The sequence below is a fragment of the Rhinatrema bivittatum genome, chromosome 19 (genome assembly GCF_901001135.1).
Source record: "Rhinatrema bivittatum chromosome 19, aRhiBiv1.1, whole genome shotgun sequence".
NCBI classification, from domain to species: Eukaryota; Metazoa; Chordata; class Amphibia; order Gymnophiona; family Rhinatrematidae; genus Rhinatrema; species Rhinatrema bivittatum.
The window spans coordinates 28,020,699-28,043,326 of NC_042633.1; the positions used below are offsets into that span (position 1 = coordinate 28,020,699).

General features: G+C 45.9%; 1 protein-coding gene across 1 annotated transcript; it reads left to right on the plus strand.

Moving 5' to 3' along the window:
- Window positions 1-16,605, plus strand: LOC115080189 (gastrula zinc finger protein XlCGF26.1-like). Its single transcript, XM_029584307.1, has 7 exons — window positions 1-179; window positions 3,144-3,270; window positions 4,500-4,613; window positions 4,771-4,869; window positions 8,435-8,563; window positions 13,926-14,033; window positions 14,489-16,605. The coding sequence occupies exons 1-7, from the start codon at window positions 156-158 to the stop codon at window positions 15,778-15,780; spliced, it is 1,893 nt and encodes a 630-aa protein (XP_029440167.1). The 5' UTR covers window positions 1-155; the 3' UTR covers window positions 15,781-16,605.
- Window positions 16,606-22,628: the final 6,023 nt, after the last annotated feature.

Sequence of the window (22,628 nt, forward strand, 5' to 3'; positions counted from 1 at the left end):
CCTGAAGTCTCTGCAGCAGGGATGCAAAGCGCAGGAAAGACTTGGAAAGCAAGCTGAAACTTCCTGCTCCCCCGGAACTGGCAATCCGTGAATGCTCCAGCCCCAGATCCGCAGAGGGAGATCTCCAGCCTGAATCCCTGCCCGCAGCTGGGGAAATGTCTGCCCTGGCTTGTGATCAGGTAAGAAATCCTGCTCTCTCCCCCTGTATACAGGACACCCGCACTTAAAGGGAAACTTTTCCCTGTGCAGCTCTTCCACCCTCCCCTCCTGACAGCACAGTGCAAAGCTCTTTCCATGCCTGGGGAGATTTGAGTTCTGCTCCCCCTGAGATCACAGGGTGGAGGGGGGCATGCAGACTCTCCCTCTCCCTTTGTCCCACCAGACTCTCTCACATGCATGCAGACATCGAACATAGAAACCTGAAGGCAGAGAAGGACCATATGGGACCTCTGCCCATTCAGCTTTCCCGTCTGCACCACTCCCTCAGTGATCCCCTGTGCTTCTCCCATGCTTTCTTGAATTCAGATGCTGGTTTTGTCTCCACCACCTCTACAGCAGGGCCCCTGGTCTCCCGTGATCCTACTGCTGAGGTAAGGACCATAGAATTTGCCCTTCCCACGGAAACTGACGCCGGAGATCAGGGACCAGGTCCAGGCAGGCCATTGGCAGCAGTGGACCAGCGAAGCCGTATCTCATTGGTGGCAGGTGCGATGGCGCAGTGATGCCCGCACTCACCACCTGGGTTCTAAACATGGAGGAGTGCGGCCTTCCAGTGCCCGGGGCTGCTGCCCCCGCCTCCGCTCTTGGTGCTTGAATGTGTCCGGCCCCAATTCTCCTCCTCTTTCAGAACAGGAAGGGTGAGTGAGGGGATCGGGCTGCGGAAAGGAACTAGTGCGCCATAACCACCTGCCACCAGTGGAGGGGATTATGGGCGTGAAGGAGATGAGGAGGAAGGTAGGAAAATCCAGGCTTGGTAAAGGGATCAGGTGGGGGGTAGTGAAGGCGAGTGAGATGATTGGGGGGGCTGTGGCTTCCTGCCTTCTCCAACCCTAGCCTAATTTTCCCTAGTCCTCTTCATCCTGATCTTCCCTCCTCCTCTTTTCTACCTGCCTCCTCCCTCCAATTCCTGATTCCTTTTCCCTCCCCTCATTCTCTTCCCGTGTCCTTCCTGATTCTCCCTTTCTGCCTCTATCCTCCTCCATCCCCTATTCCTCTGCCCTTCCTGCCCAAGATTCCTTCTCCATTTCCCTCTTCTGAGATCTCCACTCTCCATTCCTACATCTCTTCCCCTCCTCCCCCCCCCCACCAGTCACTAAAGATTCTTTTTCCTCTAATAAAGACCCAAATAAACTAACTGGATACAGACATGTCAGAAAAAAGCAGCTGTATATTTATAAAGTATAAACAATACATTTCAATTGCAAGTATATGCAAAATTGTGCATATGTGCCACAGAATTGCCACAGAATCTTGAAAAATGTTCATGCATTCACCACCTCCTCTGTAAAGAAATATTTCCTAAGATTACTCCTGAGTTTACCCCCTTTCACCCTCATCCCATGACCCCCTCCTCATTCTAGAGCCTCCTTTCTATTGAAAAAGGCTCCGCTCCTGTGCATGGAAACCGGTGAGATATTTCAATGTCTCTTATCATATCTCGCCTTTCCTCTAGGATGTACATGTTTAGATCTTTAAGTCTGTCCCCATGTGCTTTAGAATGAAGACCACTGACCATTTTAGTAGCCCCCTCTGGACAGACTCCAACCAGTTTATCTTTTTAAAGGTGCGGTCTCCAGAATTGTACACAGTGTTCCACTCAGCCAGTTTCTAACCCAGTCGTTCACTTTAGGCCCCATACCAAGGGTGCTCAGTTTATTTATAAATGGAACTGTGTCAAAAGCCTTACTGAGATCCAAGTACACTACATTTGGTGCGTGTACACTTGCACAAGTGTACCCACTCACATGCTATTACATGAACATACTTGCACATATACACACACTCTCCCTCACATGTGCGCGCAGACACACACACTTGCACATGTGTACACATATTCACTTACAGGAATATATATGTACACTCTCCCTCATATGTGCACACACTCACATTCACTTACAGGAACATACACACATACATACACTCTCCCTCACATGTGCACGCAGACACACACACACTCGCACATGTGTACACATATTCACTTACAGGAATATATATGTAAACTCTCCCTCATGTGCACACACTCGCATTCACTTACAGGAACATACACATATACATAAACTCTCCCTCACATGTGCGCGCAGACACACACACTTGCACATGTGTACACATATTCACTTACAGGAATATATACGTACACTCTCCCTCATATGTGCACACACTCGCATTCACTTACAGGAACATACACATATACATACACTCTCCCTCACATGTACGCACACACATTCACTTGTGTACACATTCGCTTTCAGGAATATACATATATATGCAAACTCTCCCTCATATGTGCACACACACTTGCACATGTGTACACACATTCACATACAGGAACATACACACACTCTCCCTCCTGTGTGTGTACATATATACACACACTCTCCCTTGTGTGTGCATACACATATATACACACTCACACATGTGTACACATGCATTCACTTACAGGAATATACTTACACACATGCACACATATACAAACATGCACATAGTTTCACATGTGTACTCACGCTCACAAATATATGCACACACTCCCATTTCCACACATTCTGTCTCTCCTCATGCCTGAACCCCAAACTTTCCTGCCCTCAGACAGCAACTCACCAACCTCTCTCCCTCCCATCTGTTCAGCTGCTTTGGCTGCTACCTCCTCCTTCATCCAGCCCACACAGACTGATTCCTCTGTTTCAAATGTGCTGATGCCATCTCCTTCCAACTGTTTAATCAACCAAACCCCAAGATTTCCAATGTTCTCTGAAAACCTGGCAACCCTTTCAAAATGCTGGATATGTAAAAGAAAAGAGCTCTCTTCCAGTTATAATGTACTGGAGAGGTGATCCCACTGACAGAGGCCCTATAAGAAAGTTTATTACATGCACAGTATAATGAAGCTGGAGGCAGAGGGGCTGAGGGTGTCCTGTTTGCTGTTCCAGGCATCGGTCACATTCAGGGACGTCGCTGCTTATTTCTGGGAAGTGGAGTGGGACATTCTGGGAGAATGGCAGAAGGAGCTGTACAAGAAGGTCATCAAGGAGATTCACTGCATCCTCATGCATAGGGGTAATTATGTCTTTTCTATTATATACGCCTGATACATACATTGCAGAATGGGAGCAGACCTCCTAAACATTTGGGCCTGGCTCCTGGTGCCATCCCAAGAGAAGCTGTTGTGGCTCTCCAGGGCCCAGCGAGAGACTTCACTTTTACAGCCCTGGGAAAAGATGCTGCTTTGTGCTGCAAGATAAAACTTATTATGCTAAGCTAGAGGCTTCATGGCGCAGGGGAACAGGAGGGAGAATTCACTTCTCGGATTCCCTTTTGAGAATCGTAACTTCTGTGTAAGGCCCTGATATATAAGCTCTGCACTAGATAACTTTACTGTAGCCAGGTGTCACCCCCTTTCTCTCCCTAGATAAGGGGTAGGCAAACCATGGCACATGGGCCAAAACCAAGCCATCCGCTTCTTATTTGTGACTTCCCTACCTCACACTCATTCACTATTAGATCCGGCCTGCTGTGGCTGCTCCCATCTTCCTGTAGCCTGCCCTATGGGCCGTAATGATGCTGGGCCATTGCCGACCGGGTTGGGCTGCTCGGGCAGGCTGCTGGAGGGTGGTGGTGGAGCATAATTCTGCAGCTGAAGAGAAGGCGAGACCCACCGGCCGAGCCCCTCCCGTTGGCAGCCAAAGACAAGGGGGAGGTCCAGGGGCCCCAGGCAGATTCCATCTCACCAGTAGGAGGCCCCCCGACGGTGGCAGAAGTAGTGAGTAAAAATGGGAGGCGGAGCATGCGAAAGTGAGCGAAAGAGCGCTAGAGTCATGTGAATGAGGGAGAGAGCGTACGATGGCGAGAGCTTTAAGAGGACCCTACTGAAGGAGCTCCAGTGGGAACCCCACCCCCCACCGCTGCAGGCTAGAGCAGCAAATGCAGCCGTACATTAAAAAAATGCCCTAAATAGTGGAATCTTTACGGTGTAGGACTTGGGTTTTCTTTCCCAGATGCTCCCAATACGAAGCTGAGAATCCTCCTCTCCAGGGGGGCCACCAGCTTGCGGAGAAGATGGACTCTTGTAAGGCCTCAACCTTGGAGGGTCATGAATTGAAATGACGGCTCCAGAAATCCTCCTAAGATTTAATATTAATCACGTGGTCTCGCCAAGCATTCTCATGCAAATACGCATCCGAAGATTCACCCACACACCTACATGAGCCCACTCCCACTGTCCCACCAGAACAGGAAACAAATGAAAGTAGAACTGAAAATGTACATTTTGCTACTTTTATTGGCAGGTTATTCAATTCTTAATCCTGATGTCATATTCAAGATTAAAAAAGAAGAGGAGAAATATTTCCCTCAACGCTGTGAGTGGGAGGGAAAAGAAACCATGAAGGACCCCCCCATTAGTAAGTAAATGTTCTGCATTTAAAGGGCTTTGCATTTTCACATCACAGGAGATGGGGCATTAACAGCAAACCTTTGGAGACCTAAAATCCGTTCTCTGATATATTATTAGCAGGTCCTTAGTGAATCCTTCTAGACCTGTTTGTTTTCTCATCCCAGGCCTTCCCATCGTAACGTCTGTGCTCTCACTGAATATTAAACAAGAGGAAGATCCTCCTGAATCAGAGAGGACTGAAGAGATTCCCCCTCCTGTAACAGGCGAGTATCCGATTCCTCCTGGACGCCTTCAGGAGTTCAGCGCAGAGGGAGCAAAAGGCTGTCACCCTCTCTCTTGTCTCCTTCATCTGGTTCCCTACTTTAGTTGGGTGAGGCTGGCTGGGAGGCACCTGCCAGGGTTCTGGGACTGGGAGTGTTGCAGGGGATGCCAGGGGGAGCCTGTCCTGTGAGCTGGGATGGATTTGGGCAGATGCCATCCCTAGGAACTAATATGAAGGTAAACACATAAAGAAAACTATGTGTACAGTATAAGGTGATGCCTTTGTATTGGAGAAACTTAGTACATTTCTTCAGTAGGTTTTGGGAGCTGGGTCTCCCTTTCTTTGTACAATATAAAATGTCAGAAAATATACATGAATCAGAAAAGGCATTGGATGATAGTGTGAAGGGAAAGGGGCTTGTGGGGGGTGATCAGAAGGTGGCAGGCAGTATAATTTTAAGGCTCAGGTCTTTGAGTCGTGTCTCGTCGGTGCTGTAGTGCCTGATTATTTTAACTTGACAATCTTTGCGTTCCTTCAGTTATTCTGATCATAAAGTCATTGATGCAGTGGTCTGGTAGGGTTTCCCTGTTGCTCTTCCCTGTGATGGCTGACCTTGTGTCTGAGGGAATTGACGCTTGTCCTTAATGTCTGAGCTGTCTCACCAACGTAGCATTAATCTTCACATTTCCTGCATTGAATAATAATGTGCCGTATTAGAGGAGAAGCATGAATGGATCCTCTTATGTTCAGTACCTCGGGGTCCTGTGATGTGAGCTGGCACAATATGCAGCGTGACACGTTGCAGGGATTTGTACCGTTTTCTTCTTTTTAAGATGCTGTTGAGACGTCTGCTTCTTAAGTTCTTTGGTTGTCTGAAGGCCAGTGCTGGTGTTGTGCCACCCGAGCCTCTGCTCCAGTGATGCAATCCTCACAGTGCAGTGAGCAAGGGGACTAAGCCTTCTCTCGCACGGGCCCTGCCCCCAATGGAAGCCCAGAGCCACAGCCTAAGTGCTCTCAGTGGGTCCCCCTTGGAGGTAGTCCCAGTAGGAGGGCGCCTGCTGAGGTACTACTCAGAGTGGATCCCAGTCACCTCAGACCAGTGGGTCTTGGACAGCGTGCAAAGGGGCTATGTCTCCGATTGCAAGAAACCAATCCCAGCGGTCTTTTTGATCTCTCCCCTTGTGCCTCACCTCTCAAAAGAGAGGTAGCGAAGAGGACCCTAACAAAATTACAAGCAGTTGTCCCAGTTCCCCCATAAGAGAGGAGTCCTGGCACTTACTCCTTCTGCAGTTTGCTGGGTAGTGACTTTCTCAAAGAGCAGTTTAGAACCGTCACCGACACTGGAATTCCTAGGATCCTGCTTTGACACAAAGGGCAGGTGTGTTTGACATTGGTTTGAGTGTCCAAATTAATAGACGAGGTGCTGGGGTTTCAGGCTCAGGAGTATGGGACTACCTCCACCTTTTAGGCCTTATGGCATTAACACTGGGCCTGGTCCCATGGGCAAATGCCCACATGCAGCCCCTCCAGCAGGTCCTGTCCCTCACGGGTAATGAGTGGCCTGAACCCTCAACCCTCCAGCAAGGGATGACCCCAAGATCCTTCTGAGTAGTAGTCAGCAGGGTTGCCAGCCCAAAGGGGTTGGGGGTGCACACGTCAGGGCGTTAGCACAAGGCCATGGTGGTGGCATACGTCAACGGGTAAGGGGGCACTTGCAGCATCTCGCCAGAGCAGGAAGCAGGCTAGCTGTTCAAATGGCCTCCTTTAACCATTGCCCAACAGTTGCCTTAGAAGCCTTGTTCCCTTTGGATGCCCCCCAAATAAAACAGAAAAAGTGATCAGACTGTCCAACTGTTGGCAACCTTCAAATATCACAACTGTGCCTGACGTGCATCCAACAACTGAAGCTTCCGAGTATGTGGCACCGTAGCATCCGTATTTCAGAAGGCAGGAAACTCCAAACAAATTCCCAATAGCCAAGGTACTGTCTCCGAGAACATCCCATCCTCTGAAATCTGTAGGAAGGGATCCCTACAAGAAGATGAGGTCTGAATTTCCAATGTCCTCCTAACTGAACAAATCGCCACTAGAAAGGCCACCTTGAGTGGAAGATCCTTCAGCGAAGCCTGCCGTAGCAGCTCACGTGAAGAACCACGGAGAACCCTCCACACTAAGTTAAGGTTCCACGAAGGAAACCCTCACCGCCCCGGTGATTGGAAATGCTTCACTCCCTTCAGACAACAGGCGGCATCCGCTGTACCTTTCCTCGAAAGAAGCCCAGGGCTGCCACCTGAACTCGCAGGGAATTGAAAGCTTAACCCTTTTGCTAGCCCAGCTTGCAGAAAGGCCAAAGTACTAGACACCAAGACCCGAAGAGGAGGAATACTCTCTCCACGACACCAATTCTCAAACACCCTCCACACCCGGGCATAAGTCAAAGAAGTAGAGAGTTTGCTAGCCTGCCATAAGGGCATAATGACCACCTCTGAAATGGCCTTCAATCGCAAATGGTGCCTTTCAAAAGCTAAGCCATGAGACAAAAGCGAGCCGCCTGATCCGGGAAAAACTTGGCCATTGACGGAGAAGATACAGCCGGAAGTTCTGCTGCTTGTAGACAGGCACAGATAGGCAAAAGCACATTCAAGCAGCAGCATGGTATGAATTATCAGGAAGGTTGCTCACGCTGTACAAATATGGCTAGCAGTCATTTTGCTGTGGGTCTGACAGTTGCTTGGTTTTGATTTTTAATATTGCTACCCTTAGCATAAGGCTTGGAGGTCTTCTGCACGGAGCAGCAGTTACTACCAGAAGTATCTTGCTGGGCAGACTGGATAAACCGTTTGGTCTTTCTCTGCCGTCATTACTGTGTTACTATATTTATAAATGGCATCTGTGCGTGCAACCCTTATGTGACTGTTCTGGGTTCTGGCTGCACACAGACAGCGAATATCCCGAGGTAGGCCTGTACTCCCACAGGCCTACCTCGGGGCTAATTCTCAGGAAAGAGGGAGATACTGAGGGGCTTTATATCTCGGGGCTTCTCCGATACACCAACAAACTTGTACACATACACTGAGTCCGTGCACCAGGATCCAGGTATTAGATGGAAAGTTTATTTGCTTACCTTACCTCATTCTTTCTAAGAATTTGTGGGCTTTGGTGCCTTCTGCTGAGAACATCTCCCACCTTATCTTGTATAATTAAACAGGTTTCCAGGTAAAATCTGATTTCTGATCTGTGCTGGCTGGATGACAAAAAAAAAAGTATTTATCAAACCATTCCTTGTCACGGACATTTTCAGCATGTTTTCAACAATAACCGTTCCTCACCAGTTCTTTTTTTGGATCTTGAGAAATGAAGTTGCCCACGGTCAGTGTTAAAATGATCAGGATACTGGCTGCTGGAAGGGATTTCTGCTGATGATCAGCACAGCAGCACCCTCTGTTCTTAGCTCTGCATTGGTGGCAGTGCCTATGAAAACAGCTGAATTCTGAGCTCGCTTGCATTGAATAATAGATCTGGAGTAACTTTTCTAAACTTATTGTAATCATCTATTTCTGTAACAGGCTCACCCTATGTCAATCCTGACATTTTAATCCGATTTAAGCAAGAGGGAATCAAGACTGAGCCCGAGGAATCTGAGGAAGGAGGAAACCTGATGATCGCAAGCGCACGTGAGGAGCTGCACGGAGCAGGTGATGTAGCTTGGATTAAAGCTGGTGCTGGCTGCTCCTAACATTTCACAGGAGAAAGACGCCTCCTATGGACCAAACACAGTATTATAATTAAGGTTCCTGACTTCTATCCTTTGTTGTATGAAATAATTAGTTTGTTCTATTTCCATTATTTCTGCTTTTCTCTTTTCATGTTTGGTTTTCTTTGATTTTACCTTTGTATTTGTATTTTAGTAATATTTATTAAACGCTTATGCCTAAGCCCTAAGCAATATGCATGGTAATGTACATAAAACTTAGAACAGACTATATAAATACTACAAAAGTAATACAGATTACAAACATTTTAAGTACGAAAACACAAACAATCTCCAGTCAAAGTAAGACGCATTGGCCAAGTGCCTGCAGATCGGTGAGAGCTAGCAGCCAAAAGAAATAATGCATAAGCTGGACCCAGGAAAACTGACTTAAGGAGTGCTTTAAAAGTCTTGGTATAGTCCATAAGTCTCAGAGCGTCAGGTACAATATTCCATAAGGAAGGCGCGGCAACAGAAAATGCACAGTCTTGTCACCGCCAAACGCACCACTCTTACGGAGGGAGGCCGCTTCTGCTGAGATTTGAAGGGTCCGGTGATCTGCTAAATCTTCAACAGAATAATGTACCCCTAGAAAGGAATTAGCACTGATTGGTTTGGGAGCTGTTAGAAGTGCCTTGAACTGTATCCAAAACTGAACAGGCAGCCAATGCACCTGAAAGCGCATCGAGGTAATGTGGAGCGGGCGTCTTTTCCCTCTGATTGAATTCCAAACCATTTGTAATGGCCGATGGTAACCCTACATAAATAGCGTTGCAAGAGCCTATTACAGGGAAACTGGATGCCTGCAGTGCAAGTTTCAAATCACAAGCCTCCAACAAGTTCTTTAGACCGCAGAGGACACGGAGTTTGAACAAAATTCATTCCTTCTTCCTTTCCCCCCTCACCATTTCACTACAGCCCATTTTTCACCCGTAGACGCTAACTCCATTCCCCTTCCCAGTCTTTCCTATCCGTATGAAGTTCTCTCCTCTTTCTCTTCTCCCCTTGTCTCTCTGTCCCGTCATAAGAACATAAGACATGCCATGCAATGTTTATTTGCAGGCAGATTATAGGAGATCTGCCAGGAATGGGCCCACAGTACCGGAGCAGTGGGTGCTCAACATCCTGCAAGAAGGATACATGATGGGGCTGAAATTTACAATAAGGGAGGCTTATCTGGCATCCCCGTGCAAAGCGAGCGTGAAAGTCGGCAGCTCACAAAACATAAACAGGCTTCTCCACTTACAGGCAATGCCGCCAGTTCCACAGGACGAAAGAGGACAAGGATGCCACTCAGTTTACGTCATAGTTCCACATAAGGAAAGAACATTAAGGCCAGGACTAGATTTGAAGAAAGTAAACCAGGCCTTGAGGGTGCCACGTTTTCATGTGGAGTCTCTAGGAGCAAAAACCCAAAAACTAAAAACATTCCTACTGTCTTTAGACCTCTCAGATACCTCCCTATTCCAATCAGGAAGGAATTTCAGTGCTTTCTGCATTTTGCGGTCCTAACGGAACATCAATTCCGAGGCATTGCCGTTCGGATTGACTATGGCACTGAGAACCTTTACATAGGTAGTGGTGGTGGTGACAGCCTATCTGCACAAACGGGATCCGGGTACATCCGTACCGAGACAATTGGCTGATAAGGGCCAACTTCTTTCAAGAAGGCTGTCAAGAAACACAGAAAGTGATGTGGCTACTGGAGAAGTGATGTGGCTACTGGAGAAGCAAACAGGAACAAGAGTCACTTGTATCCCTCACACTCTGGTATATCTTGGAGCTCAATTTGGTACAAAGCCAGAAATGCTGTCCCTAACGCAAGAAAGGATAGACAAGCTACAACAGCAAATATGGATATTGATGAGCACCTCAAACCCCTGAGTGTAGATATACCTACAGGCGTTGAGGTCAGTGATCAAGACAATGCCCTGGGCAAGGGCCCCTACTAACCAGATGGTCCTCACAAAGCCAAGACTTTGAAAGGAAGATCCCTATGACGGAACAGACCAGGATAAGCCTGGAGTGTGAGTTAGCCAGGCCTAATTTGTCCAAAGGATCCAAGCTGAAGCCCCCACGACGGATAATATTAACAACAAATGTGAGCGAAGCTGGATGGTGGCCACAGTGTGAGGGCCAGGTGATGCAGGGGACCTAGTCACAACTGAGAGTTTCATACTCGATGAATCGTCTAGCGACCAGCGCAATCAGATGGACACTAACAAGCTTTCTACCGAGACTGGAAGGGAAAGCAGTCAAAGTCCTTTCGGACAATGCACAGCAGTGGCAAGGGGGAACAAGAAGCTCATAGGTGGCTAGAGAAGCAGCCATGATAACGACCCGGGCAGAAAAGCATCTGCAGGAGATCTCGGTGGCACATAGTGGTGGTAGACAATATCCAAGTTGATTTCCTAAGCCACCAGAAGTTGGACTCAGGCGAGAGGGAACTGGCAGAAGAAGCCTTCAAGCAGGTACTAGATTATATGGGGTAGACCCCAGTGGGATCCAGTGGCCACCCGGGTGAATACCAAAGGAAGTCAATTTTTCAGTCGAAGAAGAGAATGGGGGACCAGAGGGATAGACACGGTGGCTCACTGACCCATTGCTCTGTTTTTTCACCATGGGCAATAATAGGGAAGGTGGAAAGGAGGCTAGCAGACCATCACAGGAAGGTCATTCAGATGGCACCAGACTGACTGAGAAGACCGTGGTATGTAGATCTAGTCAGGCTAACAGTGGGAGAGCCTCTCCGATTCATGAAGATGGCAGGACGTCTGAAAGCAGGGCCGGTCCTCATGGAAGATCTGACTATTGAAAGGAACAGGTACAGAAAAAGAGGGCTTTCTATCCAAGTAATGGCAACCCTGGTAAGGGCTAGGAGGACGTCCACCTCACTAACATACGTCAGAATTTGGAGAATCTTTGAGAACTGGTTTAAGCAGAGGAAGATTGTACCCCCAAAAACACAGAGACAGCTAGGATTCTGCACTTCTTGCAAGATGGGCTGAATAAGGGCCTAAAGGTAAATTCCCTGAGGGTCCACGTATCGGCCATCTGCTATGGGGGCAAGTGAACAGAGTCTCCATCCCAGTGCAACCAGACATAGTCTGCTTCCTGAGAGGGACAAAGCACCTCCATCCACCATGAAAGCAGCCAGTACCACGGTGGCACCTAAAATTGGTCCTGAGCACTCTAGCAGGAGCTCCTTTGAAGGATATACCACTCAAAATAGCATTTTTGGTGGCAACTGGGTCGGCAACAGTACCTGGCTGGCTGCTCGAGGAGCATGGGGTAGGATCAGCTGAGGCCCGAGGTGGGTTGTGGTGACCTCTGGAGTCACTGCCACCTTCCCAGTACCTCTAGAACACCCATACACCTCCTACTGGAGAAGCAAAGGAAGTCAGATGTGCTACAGATCCTTGCACAGAAACTATACACTATTTGTTTACTTATATTCTGCCTTTCAGCCACTTCAAAGCAGATTACATTCAGCTACTGTAGGTTTTCCCTGTCCCCAGAAGGCTCACTAAGGGGTTTTTCCATAGACACAAAATGGGAGCCAAGTTTTAATGAACCTGGCCCTAAGTGACTTGCCCAAGGTCCCACATGCAGAATTCAGACTCTCGCCAAATACAGCAAAAGAGACCACAAATTCAATAGAGACACCTTGAAGTCAGATTCTGCATGCAGCGCAACACTGGGGAAAGAGAAACAGAAATGCCCTTCCTCCTGTACTGTGCAAATTACAAAGCTATCAGAATTGTACATTCCCAAAGCTACCAAATCACTAAACTTCTATATTAAAATGTCTTCTACCTTTTGATGTTTAGACATTTGATTTTTTTCTAATAGTTTTGGTTCTGATTTGTTTTCTGCCTTCAGTGCCTTCCTCTTCTCCATTTTCTATAAACTCCTTTTTCCAGGATCTCCTTTCCATTTTCTGTTTCTTCTCTTCCACCAGCTGTCTCTGACATCTCCTTTCTATTCATTCATTCCTAGATTCCCCTCTCAGTTTGTAGAGGCAGCTCTACCCCTCTTGCCTCCATTGTTCCTCTCAGTCCTCAATCCCTCTATTTTCATCTTTCACCTACTTACCAACACTTTGTCTTCCTCCCTTACCCTTCCCAGTCCTCCCATTCCCCCTGACTTTGGCCCTGCCTCTCATGCTCGCGTCCCTTTCGTCTGTATTTCTTATACACTACATTGCTTCCCGTTGCTCTTCCTTTCTCACCAGTCCTCCAGATCTTTTCACGCCATCTCTTCCCTTCAGCTCTCATCTCACACCCTAGCCACGTATCCTCTCTCCTGTCCCACACATGATGCCCGTTCCCAGTTTCACATCCTCCAGCTCCCCCCAGGCTTGGGGTCTTATGTTCCCATTCCCACTATCCCTGCTCACCCTACACTCCCACCCCTAATTTCCAGTGCCTGCAAATTCCCTTCCACCCATCTCAAGGCTCCAAGTGCTGCACTCCCCACTCACTAGCCCAGTCCTCATCCACCCATGCCCAGCTGCTGCTGCCATTAATCCACCACAGTTCCCACTCTTTGCATTCCCAATTTCAGTCCTTGCTCACCCAGTCACCACTCACTCCTGATCTCTCGACAACCCCCCCCCCCCCCCACCCCGGGTGCTTCTCTTCCACTTTCTCAGCCCCCAGTCCCCACCAAGTAAACCAGGGGCTGCTCTTACCCCTGCCTCCCCACGACCTAGCGAAGAGCAGAGCCAGCTCCTCCCCCTCCTTCCCGCAGGGTTCACAGTAAGAAGCTGTTTAAAGGTTTCTGAGGGGCCCCACAGGTTCACAGGCTGCGAAGCACGCAAGACAGAGGGGAAAGCACGGGTTCCACTCGTCTGACTGGTGCTTGCCCGTGGGGCGGGAAAGCACCCGTAATCGACTGTTGTTTCCCCTGGCAGTGGCTGCCACAGATCTTTCTGCCCGGCGTAGGCTGATCATGGTGGGAAGACAGCAGCAGCTTAGTTTCATCCCCATGGGCCATGTCTCAGAGAGGGGCAGGGCAGTATACTGTTGATGCCCCTAGAGGGGTGATACCCAGGGCTGGTGCTCCTCTCCTCCCCTGCCCAATAATTTCTGGGCCTGTGAGGTTTCACAGCATTGGATCATCCCTAGCGCTGAAGTCACAGTGGCCCTAGGCTAGCAAACCCCTCTGACAAGGCCATTAACTTCTTACATCAAGATGTTTACATTTTCAGATTTCACAGACTTCCCATCATCTCACTTGTACCCAAATGCTGCTTTTCTTAACTCAAAAAAGCTGACGATATTTTCCCATTTTTTTTCTAACAGGCAGCCAAGGCTATAATCCTGATCCCATGGTAGAGATCCTGAAAATAGAAGAGTTTCATGTCAGCGACCAACTGGAGGGAGGAGAGGAGGATACAGATCCCAAGAGTGGTGAGCAAACAATTCCTTTATAATAAAATACGTGCTGTGGAGTATGTTAAACTTTACGTATAGAGGCTAAACATTTTTACTAGCTTTGAGTTGCCTTTTTATTACTACGGTATGTCATTAGAATTCAGTTGCTTTAAGCTGACAGCTCTGAGGTTCAGTGATCCGAGTTCAGACTGAATCAGCGGTGTTTGTGGTCAGTGACTGTAATCAGAGTGAAGGGAATCCCTGCAGAGGCTGGAGGTGAGGATGAGATGCACAGGACCAGCAGGAGGAGATCAGGCGCGGTCTGTTTCCCTCTCTTCCTCTGCTTTTGCCTATCTGTACCTGTCTACAAGCAGCAGAACTCCCTGCTGTCAAGCAAATGTCTTTAAATAATTATGTGGTAATACTTGGGGAAATATGTCCTACTCCATGGCTACATAATTAATGCTCATACTCTCATTTTTATCTAACAGATGATGGATTCAGGAATAGTAGTGAGAAGCAGAGAATGGGCAATGGGCAGCAGCGGGAGGAATGGAAGCAGAGCCATCCTTCCAGAAACAGCCCAGATCCTTCAGCTGACTGTGAAGGAGGTAGCAGTAGAGTAACATCACCTCAAAAAGGAGAGAGACCTAACACACGTCCTGAATATGAGGGAAATTCCAGCCAGTGCCCAAAACTTGTACAAACTCAGAGACTTGATGAAGGACAGAGGTCGTTTACAAGTGCTGATACTTGGGAAAATTTCACCACAAACTCATATTTTGAGTACCAAGAAAAGATTGAATGTAGGAACATGTTCAGCAAGAGGTCAAGTCATGAATATCATAGCAGGGAGAAAAGAATGATAGTTACTGAAACTCAAAAAGAAACCCCTAAGAAAACAAAACTTGCAGCACATAGAAAATTTCACGTGCAAAAAACACCATTAAAATGTACTCAGTGTGAAAAATGCTTTGTCTATAGAGCGAAGCTGGAAAGACATGTAAAAATTCACTCAGGAGGAAGAACACTTCAGGGTCCTGCAGGTGAAGAAAAGTTTAATAAGAAGTCAAACCTCACAAAATATAAAACATTTCACAAAAGGGACAAGCTCTTCAGGTGTACTGAATGTGAAAACTTTTTTGCATGCAGATCACAGCTTACAAGTCATCAAAATTTTCACAAAAAGCAGAAACCATTTAACAGTTCTGAATGTGATAAAAGTTTCAGACAAACCTCAGATCTAATATATGAAAGAATCCCTACTGGAGAGAAACCATATAAATGTTCTGAATGTGGTAAATGTTTCAAAAAAAAGTCACACCTGAAAACACATGAAAAAGTTCACACTGGAGAGAAACCATATAAATGTTCTGAATGTGGTAAATGTTTCACCAAAAAGTCAAACCTTAAAACACATGCAACAGTTCATACTGGAGAGAAACCGTATAAATGTTTTGAATGTACTAAATGTTTTGGTCTGAAAAGCCACCTTCAACGACATGAAATGATTCATAGAGGAGAAAAACCATATACATGTTCTGAATGTGATAAAAGTTTCAATCAGAAAATCCACCTACAATTACATGAAATGATCCATGGGAATGAGAAACCATTTAAATGTTCTGAATGTGATAAATGTTATAGTCAGAAATCTAGTCTTCAAAAGCACAAAAAGATCCACACGGGTGAAAAACCATTTAAATGTTCTGAATGTGATAAATGTTTCATTCAAAAGTCTGATCTGAGAAGGCATCTAAGAATCCACATGGATCGAAACTAGAAAACCAGATATTATGGTGAAGGAGAAAAACACAAGAATGGTATTGCTGATAGAGGTGTCATTACCCAGCAACTATTCTATAGATTATATGAAGAAAGCAAAGATCCTTAAGTACAAAAAGATGCTGAGACCAAGAACATGTGCCCTAAAGATACAGAAATAGCCCCAGTTATATTGGGTGCCACTGGCCTGATTAAGAAGAATTTCCAAGCACACCTTGATATGTTGCCTATAAAAATTACATTATATGAAAAGGAGGCTTTCTGTGTGACTATACAAGTACTAAGAAGGGCATTAGGAGTAAATCTGAGAGACTGAGATCATTGCTAACATATCCTGACTTATATAGGAGGGTCATTTCTGTCAAGTATGAACAAAAACCCGTTTTGAGACATTGCCCTGAGAGAAACTCTATAAATGTTCTGAATATGATAAATATTTTAGTCACAAAGGCAATCTGCGTGTGCATGAAAGGAGGTGCAGGTGAGAGAACCTTATGCATGATCTTAATGTGGTAAAAGCTTTGGTAAATAATCTGATCTAACAAAACATGAAAAAATACACACTGAAGATAAACCATTTAAATGTTCTGAATGTGTTAAATATTTCAATCGGAATCACCACCTGTAATGTCATAAAATAACCCACTATGGTCAGAAAATATATCTCCCTGCACTGGGTTCAATACAGGTATTCTATATAATAGATTTACATATACTATACCCGTATTCACATTTTAAATATTTGACATATTTTATTCCATATATTTATTTAAAAACATACATAAAACATCCTACATTCCATACACTCACTCATTCATTCATTCAACTAAACATCATGTTATGAACACACTTTTTCTTAAAACATCACTTCAACAATGTTACAATAGACAATAATACAATGTAAACATATCCCTTCAACTACAATGTATCACCTTACTTGAACAATGTTACAATAGACAATAATACAATGTAAATGTTGCGATCCCCCCTGCTGCTGCGCTACAGGAGGTCTCTTACCTTCCTCCAGAGGCCGCTCTGAAGCCAGGGCCTCGCCTACGTTTCATCTGGGACTTGCTCCAGGGCCTGAGAGGCCTAGCGGTGCCTGTGGCTTGCATGCCTCTGCGTTTGGACTTCCTGGTTTCCAGCCACGCCCGTTTCCCTAGGGGCTGGCCCGCAGCTCTCTACCCCAGTTATAGGACCAGCGGTGGGCAGTCCTGGCAAGCTCCTCCCAGGGAGTTGCCTTCTACCTCCAGTATTTAAGGACTTTCTGTTCACTTGCAACGGGCCTGCGGATCAAGCGCTACAGTTGTCTGTAACCTTGCCTGATCCAGGTCTACCGTGGTCTGTCTTGCCTAGATGGTACCTTGTCTCGATGTCTGTTTCTGACCTTGCCTAGATGTCTGTTCCTGTTCCTGCCAGCCGTAAGGGCTTCGGATGTCAGTATCCCAGCATCGGAGTTCCTGTTCGCCTGGGTCTTCTCCGCACCCTCCTTTCCTCAGCGTGGTCCGCGACCAGCCTTCCTGGTCTGTGTAGGGCGCGTCTGGGACGGGGTGGTCCGTGACCAGTCTAGCTGTGCTGGCTGAGTAGGGCGCCCTGATGGACAGTGCCATGTTTCCGTCCAGCCTTGTCTACAGTGTCTTGCTTCAGCCCTTGCCCGGATGTCTTCGTGTCTCTGCCTTGACCTACGTCCTCGTCTGGTTCCTGAGCCTTCTGTCCTGTTGGGCCCTGGAGTGGCCAACAGGAGGGATTCGTCCCACGGGCTCTTGAGCTTCTGCCAGCCGAAGGGGCTTCGGATGTCAGTATCCCAGCATCGGAGTTCCCGCTCGCCTGGATCTTTTCTACGTCTCGCTTCAGCCCTTGCCCTGATGTCTCCAATGTCTTGCTTCAGCCTCTCTTGGATGTCTGCTTCAGCCCTCGTCTCACGTCCTCAGTGTAAGGACTCTGTCTGCCCTCGCCTCTGTCCGGCCTGCTGCCCATTGCCGTACCCAGCGGCAGGTCCGAAAGGGCCGGGAACAGTCGGAGGACCGTTCATTAGTCAACTTCCCCGTGTTGGCTACCATGTGCATGCAGGTCCGGCTGAGGGTCGGACTCCCTGCTTCTGTTCCTGCCTGCTCAGCTCACCTCCCACGGTGTGGCTTGGGGCTCCTCCTTGAGTCCTGCCGTGGCCCAAGGGCTCACCACCCGCTTACGACGACCGCGCCCGCGCGCGCTCGTAACAGTAAACATATCCCTTCAACTACAATGAATTGGGAATAACACGTGCATAGCGGGAGGTGTGCGCGTATGCGGGCGCCTTTTAAAATCCGCGCGGCATGCACCAGCCCAAGATACTCGCGTATCTCCTGGTTTGGGATGAATTGGGAATGAATTGGGAAATGGAAAATTGGGAAATGAATTGGGAATAACAGGGTATAAAAACTTCACAAATAAGGTGATACATTGTAGTTGAAGGGATATGTTTACATTGTATTATTGTCTATTGTAACATTGTTCAAGTAAGGTGATACATTGTAGTTGAAGGGATATGTTTACATTGTATTATTGTCTATTGTAACATTGTTGAAGTGATGTTTTAAGAAAAAGTGTGTTCATAACATGATGTTTAGTTGAATGAATGAGTGAGTATATGGAATGTAGGATGTTTTATGTATGTTTTTAAATAAATATATGGAATAAAATATGTCAAATATTTAAAATGTGAATACGGGTATAGTGTATGTAAATCTATAAAATAACCCACAACAGTAGGTGTGTGATAAAAGATTTTAAATGATAGCTGACTTAAGAGGACAAGAAAGAATCCACACTGGAGGAAAAGAGAGAGTGTTTGGATAGTTGCCAGGTTCTTATGGCCTGGATTGACCACTGTTGGAAACAGGATGCTGGGCTTGATGGACCCTTGGTCTGACCCAGTATGGCAATTTCTTATGTTCTTATGAAGCAGTAAACGTCTCTCACTAAGCCTTGCTGAGACCTTCACATAGTCACTAAAAGGTGAATTTTAAAACCGGTGCACGGGCATACGTACGCACCAAAGGACGCGGCCATTTTATAACATACGCGCATATATACAAGCATGGTATAAAATAGGCTGACTGTGCATATATGTGTGGACAAGTTTATAACTGAAATTCCGCCTGTACCCCGTGAGTGGGGGAATTTTATAAGGGACGCGTGCCGATGGAATTGGCCATTTTCCCAGTTCATCCAGGTAAGGGATAGGATTTCCTAACTCCCCTAGATAAATCGCCTCCCTTAAAACCCTGCTCACCTCTTTATTTTTTTTGTTTTAGGACTTGCGCGCCAACCATAGCCGAAGTAAAGGTACGCGGTAGGGGGACCCCGGCACGCACTTCTGCGCATAAGTTATTTGCATGCTGGTTTCATGCATAAATCCAGGAATGCCTGTGCCCCTTCCAGACCGTGCCCACGCGCGTACTGGGAGGTGTGCGCGTATGCGGGCGCCTTTTAAAATCCGCGTGGCATGCACCGGCCCAAGATACTCGCGTATCTCCTGGTTTGGGCGCGTGCAGGGCTTTTAAAATTCACCTGTTTGTTGCATAATATCTAGACTAAATCTCAGCCAGGCGCATTTATTATTGAAATATGGATGTAAAAGAAAAATAAATTTCATACTTGGCCGCACATCGCCCTGGATGAAAAGGTGACCACTCTTAGTCTAAGAACTAGGGCTAATGATAGCGATAGTATTGAATATTCAGGTGAAGTAAAACCCCTGGTGCAGCTATAGGCCATGATGAACCTATTCATGGACCCGCTGCAGCAGTAGACAGACCACAGAAGCTAATGAAAAAATTAAGAGGATTTATCTACAATCGGGTGGACCTCTGAAGATAGAGGAGATGATGTACTGCTATTTTAATGCCAGAAACCCCATTTTTAAATCTTGGAGATATACAAAGAGAGCCCACCACCAAATGGAACAAAGAGCTATAATATTAAAGGAAAAGATGCAAAGTTTCCAATCACGTATTGGAGAAATAATTGAACATAAATACTTCAGTGCTAATATCTTAGAACAGCTAATGATGTAGAAAGAGAAGAGATAGCAAGGGAAGAAAGAGATACAAGATGACTCCCAGGAGAAAGGTATCTGAGAGCCAAAGGGCCCCAGAAGCCAATGAGTGCTACAATAAAGGCAAACAAGTGGCTAAGGAGCACCAAAACAAGGTGGCTGAGAAGCCAAGGGAGAAAAGGTGGACGAGAGGTCTGGGAGTGCCATAGTAAAAGAGAACGAGAGATGAGGGAGTGCCACAGCACTGTATTGCTCCATGGTGAGGCCGCACCTTGAATACTGTGTACAATTCTGGTCGTCACATCTCAAAAAAGATATAATTGCAATGGAGAAGGTACAGAGAAGGGCTACCAAAATGATAAAGGGGATGGAACAGCTCCCCTATGAGGAAAGGCTGAAGAGGTTAGGACTGTTCAGCTTGGAGAAGACACGGCTGAGGGGGATATGATAGAGGTGTTTAAGATCATGAGAGATCTAGAACGGGTATTTATTTATCGAGTTTTATATACCGTCGTTCGGTTTCGCCATCACAACGGTTTACAAAGTTTCAATGTTTAACAGAGTTTCCAAAGATTCATGTGATTGTGAACATAAATATTGTAGGCTTTATAAACGTAGATCGTATTTCAAACTATGCGGTTTCAGTTATGTTTGTATTATGCGCTTGCATTGGTTCCACATGTTTGCATAGGTCCAGTAGGAGTGAAGTAATATCTGAGAGTCATTGGGTGCTTTGGTAGGCTTTGGTAAACATCCAGGTTTTTAGTTCTTTTTTGAAGGTTTGTAAATTGTGCTGTGTTCTAAGTTCGGTTGGGAGGCTGTTCCAGAGTTTGGGACTTCCTAGGGATATGGCTCTCTTCCGAGTTGAGGTAAGTTGTTTGGAACGAGTAGGTGGAATCTTTAATAGACCTTTGTTAGCTGAGCGGAGGTTTCTGTTTGGGGAGTGTATTTATTTATTTATTTATTTTATTTACAGTTCTTATATACCGCACAAAGGGTAGGGGACTATCCGTCTAGGCGGTTTACATGTTAGTACATACACAAACAATATTGTACAGTTACAAAGACAGTTCATAAAATCATATACAAAACATATTAAAATTCATAAAATAATCAGATAACTTTTCAGGATCATGTAGTGTAATAAACCTAGTATATATTGTATGCTTGAGTGAAGAGATGAGTTTTTAACAGTTTTTTAAATTCTATGCGGCTAGCTGTCAGGCGGATATGTTCAGGCAAAGCGTTCCACAATAGTGGACCGGCAACAGAAAAAGCTCGTTTGCGGGTCAGTGCTAAACTTACAGATTTTACTGTTGGTACTTCAAGAATACATTTATCAATAGAACGGAGCTGTCTGGAGGGTCTGTAGATTCGTAGTAAGGAACATAGCCAGATGGAGTTATTATTGTACAGTAGGTTGTGTATAGTAGATAGAATTTTGTAAGTAATACGGTATGAAATTGGTAGCCAGTGCAGATGTTGTAATACAGGAGTGATGTGTTCTGTCCGGGGTGTATTGTATAACATGCGGGCGGCTGTATTTTGTATCAATTGTAATGGTCGTATAGCTGTTTGTGGTAAACCAAGATAGAGAGCGTTGCAGTAGTCTAGTGAAGATAAAATTAATGCTTGGGTAATCAATCGAAAATCGTTCGGATGGAGGAGTGGTTTAAGTTTCTTTATCATGTATATTTTGTAAAAGGATTTTTTTACGAGTTCAGATATATGTTCGGTCATTGTCAATTTTGAATCTATCTTTACACCTAGATTTTTTGCATGAGGTTTTATATCGATGAGTTGGTTCTGAAAAGTGAAAGTTGGTGGGGGGCGAAAAGCTGAGTCAGGTACAGTGGATAAGTAAATTAATTCTGTTTTATAGATGTACTTAGCCAGTTTGTTTGTTTTTCGTATATTATTTTGTGTAATAGGGATAGTATTTTGTATTCTATCCTGAATTTTATTGGGAGCCAGTGTAGTGAAATAAGTCTAGGAGTAATGTGATCGTGTTTTTTAGTTCCAGTGAGTATTCTGGCGGCTGTATTTTGTAGTATTTGGAGTGGTCGGATGGTGGTGAGAGGTAAGTTGAATAGCAGGGAGTTGCAGTAGTCCAGGTTGGAGAAGATGAGTAGTTGGAGGATTGTTCTGAAGTCGGTGGGGGAAAGGAAAGGTTTTAGATGGCATAGGGTAAGGAGTTTGCAATATCCGTCTTTGATTTTAGAAGTGATGTGGTTCTTGAAGGATAGTTCCTTGTCAATTATGACTCCTAGGTTGTGAATAGATGTGAATCGGTTATTTACACTTTCGAATAATAGAAGGACTAGGGGGCATTCCATGAAGTTAGCAAGTAGCACATTTAAGACTAATCGGTGAAAATTCTTTTTCACTCAGCGCACAATTAAGCTCTGGAATTTGTTGCCAGGGGATGTGGTTAGTGCAGTTAGTGTAGCTGGGTTTAAAAAAGTTTGGATAAGTTCTTGGAGGAGAAGTCCATTAACTGCTATTAATCAAGTTGACTTAGGGAATGGCCACTGCTATTAATTGCATCAGTAGATTGGGATCTTCTTGGTGTTTGGGTACTTGCCAGGTTCTTGTGGCCTGGTTTGGCCTCTGTTGGAAACAGGATGCTGGGCTTGATGGCCTGTTGGTCTGACCCAGCAGGGCAATTTCTTATGTTCTTATGACAAGAGGCTAGGGAGCACCTCGGTAAGAGTAACCAAGAATTCAAGAAGAGCCACAATAAATGCAACCAAGCAGCTAAGGAGCACCAAAGCAAAGGTGGTCAATATGACAGAAAGCACCGCAGTAAA

Bases quoted from the DNA above. Each gene is read 5' to 3' on its own strand.
- LOC115080189 (XM_029584307.1), top strand. From the start codon at position 156: ATGTCTGCCCTGGCTTGTGATCAG. The intron at 3,271-4,499 runs GTAATTATGTCT...TTTTATTGGCAG, and splicing joins CTGCATCCTCATGCATAGGG to GTTATTCAATTCTTAATCCT. The intron at 8,564-13,925 runs GTGATGTAGCTT...TTTTTCTAACAG, and splicing joins TGAGGAGCTGCACGGAGCAG to GCAGCCAAGGCTATAATCCT.